The 4,515-nt window shown below is 39.8% G+C and overlaps 1 protein-coding gene across 1 annotated transcript in view; it reads left to right on the top strand.

Moving 5' to 3' along the window:
- rabggta (Rab geranylgeranyltransferase subunit alpha) overlaps positions 1 to 1,599 on the top strand; it is a 28,571-nt gene extending 26,972 nt beyond the window's left edge. Inside the window, exons 16-17 of the mRNA XM_037675046.1 lie at positions 177 to 264; positions 941 to 1,599. Coding sequence (XP_037530974.1) covers positions 177 to 264; positions 941 to 1,089 — 237 coding nt within the window. The 3' untranslated portion in view covers positions 1,090 to 1,599. The remainder of the gene's footprint in view (positions 1 to 176; positions 265 to 940) is intronic.
- Positions 1,600 to 4,515: the final 2,916 nt, after the last annotated feature.

Below are 4,515 nucleotides of genomic sequence, written 5' to 3'. Positions count from 1 at the left end.
TATATGTATATATATGAAAATAAACAACTACTTTCTACTTGTACTATTCCTTCTTCACATTTTTTTCACTTACCGTGTTGCTTCAGGTTACCTATCCCCCACGATAAACGAGGGACTTCTGTATTAATATTGGCTCTTTTTCTTCTTCCTGCAGTTAAATACTTTCTTGTTTTCAGGTTTTAGAAGCTGATGATAACGTCATAGAAAGCCTAGAGGGAGTTTATCGCCTTCCTAAACTTGAAGAAGTCTCCTTGAAGAACAACAGTATCCTTAAGTTGTTGATTCATATTCAGCCGTGTTTCTGTCGAGAACATCTTGTTTTGAACGTTTTGGTGCTGCACCACTGGTGCCATAGGAACTGGATTATAGTGTCACCACTTCTCAGAAGGTATGAGTGACCTGGTACCGAAGAACGAACCCGGGCAGAGAGAGCGAGCAGCTCCATGTTGGGTGACGTAAAGTCCACTCTGCTTGCATGGCCAGTGTTAACGTCTGTACAAACTGCACAGATAATGAGTCTCTTCAGCTCAGCGCATGCATAATTTATCTCACCTGAATCTCAAGTAATTAAATGAGGGGAGGGAAAAAAATCACACACCCTGCAATTTTATAAAGTGGTCGCTCCATTAAGAAAGAAAGAGACGCTTAACACATCATTGCCACCCCCCCCCCCCCCCCCCCTCATGCTTCACCTCCTCTTATACACTTGAGAAGAATTAATGAGGTTCACAGGTTGGAACATCAAGGCTACGGTAAAGCTTTTTGTGCTTTATTTTGTAATGACAGTTCAAATGGAGTTTGTGGACTCTAATAAATTTAGAGTAATTTAGTTGAATGTTGTATACAGAGATCTTTCACCAGCGTTGTCATATTTCTTATTGAGCACAATTACGCACCACTGTATGCAGGAAGGCTTTTATTAATTAACCCAAACGCACAGAAATCTCAGCGCTGGCAGATCTTCAGCCACTGGCCTCCTGCCCCAAGCTAAAGCGCCTTGATCTCCGTGGCAACCCCATCACTCAGATGGCGGGCGTGGAGTCGCAGCTCGAGGAGCTGCTGCCCTCAGTCACGGACCTCCTGCTCTGATGAGGCGCAGGGCAGGAAGCACTGCCCATCATCGGTCTGTCCATCAGTCCTCTGCTGGATTTGGAGCAACTCTGTGCGAATGTGTGAGCAAGTGTGTGTTTTGTGCCTCTGCGTGTCTTGTTCCAGGTAACGTCGGTCACAGAGACTCTGAACAGCCTGAAGTCTTCAGAGCACACATCAGACACGACTTCAATCTGCAGCTCAAGTGTGTTAGAGCGAGTACGTAATAACGAACGTTGCGTTCTGTTGTGTGTTTGTATGGATGTCCTGTGTCCCAGTGCATGCAGAAATATGAAGGAGGTGGAACTTGGACCTGGACTGGTGAAAAGCCAGTCCGTGGGTTTGACTTGTTGCATCTCTGAGCTTCAACCGTGAAATCTGGAAAAGAAAAGTTCAAACAGGTTGATCAAAGCTTCTTGTCACTTCAGTCGAAGCTTTGATGACATTGATTGGCTTGGTGTCACATGACGTCACAGATCCAGTAATAAACAGCGCACATGTGTCACTGCCTTCCAGCCTCGTGTGTTTTCTGTTTTGTCCCGTCATCAGCCTCTGGACAAAGATCGTCTAATGTTGAGAAATGATCAACCTGAGGGGGGAAGTTAAGCCTCAGCTTGTGTGCTCTGAATCACTCACAGCTACTACCACATCACTGTTTAGTTCAGTATGTGTATCTTTGCCCACAGTGATTAGTTGTAACCTTCTTGGCTCCAAAAGATGTTTATACAAGGATTACTTTCTGAAAGTTGAGTTACAGTCTGAGTTGGTTTGTAACGGACGCATGCAGAACCTTATTGTTTGTTTTTTTGTAGCAAAAACTAAATCTGAGATTTCAGTATATTTATTATCAGGTTGAGCTTTAAATTAAATTAATATAATTTCCTTTTTTTTTTTAAAATAAAATATTGGGGTATACAGTCCAAGCTCGACTCCTCTGTAAGATGGAGTACATTAAAACAAATAACAATAAATAAATACATAGATGAAACAAATTCAAGTTGGGGGAGTTTAATTTGGCTGTAGTTTGTTTGTTAGTTTCTTTGCAGAAGCTTGTTGTGTTGCTCTCGTACCTTATGGGACGGAGCCGACCCACTATGTCCAACCCAGAGGAAGAATCCTGTTCATCAGACGTTTAGAGATGAATGAAGCAGAAGAACTGAAGAAGCAGGTAAAGATAATGGAGGAAAAGCAGACATTTAATCTTTTATCTTGATACTTGTGAGGGTGTGCCTCTGCTACTAGGAGTGGATCTGATTCACCGTGAACTTATTTATTGTTCTTTTTTTTTACATCAGTGGTTTTGATTTTGCAACAGTTTTTGTTATGATGTTGTGACGTTTTCAAACAGGAAAACTGAGACAGAAAAATGCTGCCTGGCAGTGTTTAACACTGAATTATTTTAATGACGCACCTTTCAGCTCAACAGAAAACAATTCAAACACGTCACCTTTTAAATCTTTGACTTTAGCATCGTGTTGAAGCGTTTGTGAGATTATCTTAGATGACATTTAAAGACGGGTTCTCCAGTAGAAAACTTGCCTCTATGGCAGTGCTTCTCAATTATTTTCTGTTACGCCCCCCCAGGAAGAAGTAAACATTTCGCACCCCCCCAACTCTGCGCAGCGACTGTAAATAGTATCATTTGTCTATAAAATTGTTATAAGTACACCTCTACATAACATTGTATCCTTATTAACATTAAATAAATAAAATATAGATCAACTTGCAGCAAAGATTAACATTGTTTTATAGTCTGTAACGGAAAAGACAAAGTGCATCAATCTGCCTGAAATTAAAACCTATCCTTTTTTAAACTAAACATTTTTGACCATTTCATACTGAACAATCAAATTAAATACAGTCAATACATAATAATAAATTCAAATTGATCCGCAGCATTTTAAGTCATGAGTGTTATATACAACATCTAAAAAAGTTCAGTCTGGTCCTCTGGACGTTCAAAAAATAAAAACAAAAAATGTAGAAACGTTTCGTCTTTCATCCGAAAGAAAAGAAGAAGTATTTCGGATGAAAGACGAAACGTTTCTACATTCTTTTTGTTTTTGTGTTTTGAACGTCCGGAGGACCAGACTTAACTTTTTTAGATTTTGCTACCTGGATTATTGAGCAGCATCAGGATGTTATAAACAACACTTTGACCTACAAAACAAAAATGAATAAAACAATTTGTGCTGATTTTTAAAACATTTTTAAAATCAGAATGAGGAATTCAGGATAAATGGCTACAATGAGCACGTTTGCAGTGCACAGTTTTTGAAGTGGAGTTTGAAACACGACCCTGCAGCTCTCAGGTCCTGCTCAATGGTTAGCTGGACCTGGACTTGGTCTTCAGTGCCAGTGACAAGCGTCCGAGCGTCACCAGCTGAGGAGGTGTCGGAGTTCTCAGCAGCAGAGGGAGGCGACACGGTTCAAGCATGGATCCCCAAACGACAAGACGGTCATATTTGTTCATAACTTTATTATTAGTAAGACTGAGAGTTGTCAGATTTTAGCAAACAGTTGCCAAATGCACCCTGACAAAATGAGAATGGTGCAAAAAAAAAAAAAAACTACTCCCTGCCGCACGATGTTCCCCGGGGTCACATGCGCTTCCCCAAGGAGGGCGCGCTCCACTATTTGAGAAGGACTGCCCTAGAAAACTGGTCGAGGCGGAGGTGTAGTCTCTATTGTTCAGTCGGGACTATTAATACTAAACCAATTATTACTTATAGGCCTACTACTTTTGAGTCACATTCTCTAGTCTATCCCATCCTAAATGGAAAACAGAAATGGCACTCTAGTTGTTATATATTGTCCACCAGGCTCGGTTTTTTTATGAATTCTCAGAATTCTTAACTGATTTACTATTAAATACTGACAAAGTCATAATAATGGGTGATTTCAATATTCATGTAGATGTTGAGAGTGATAGCTCAAGCATAGCCTTTAATAATTTAATAGAGTCAATTGGTTTTACCCAAAACGTCCAAACATCTACTCACTCTCATCATCACACTCTTAACCTGGTTCTGACCTATGGCATCAAGATTAATAACTTGGTAATAGTTCCTCAAAGTTCTGTTCTGTCCGACCATTTTTTTAATAACCTTTGAGTTTACATTAAATGACTACACAGTCACTGAGAGTAAATTTCATCTCAGCAGGTGCTTATCAGAAAATGCTGTAACCAAATTTAAACAATCTCTTCCATCAATGTTTTCCTCCGTCTTGCAGAGTAATGCATCAGAGAACAGTGACTTAGATCATCTAGATCATCTAAATAATGAATTTTCATCATACACCAAAGTTAGTCATGGAGTTCTTCAAGGTTCAGCTCTACCTTGTATATGCTTCCATTAGGTAAAGTTATTAAACAGCATGGGATAAATTTTCATTGTTATGTTGATGACACACAATTATATTTGT

This window comes from Nematolebias whitei, chromosome 3, assembly GCF_014905685.2.
Source record: "Nematolebias whitei isolate Nwh7 chromosome 3, NemWhi1, whole genome shotgun sequence".
Lineage (NCBI taxonomy): Eukaryota > Metazoa > Chordata > Actinopteri > Cyprinodontiformes > Rivulidae > Nematolebias > Nematolebias whitei.
Note: the sequence above shows the minus strand (reverse complement) of the source record. Positions and strands in the feature narration are given on the sequence as shown.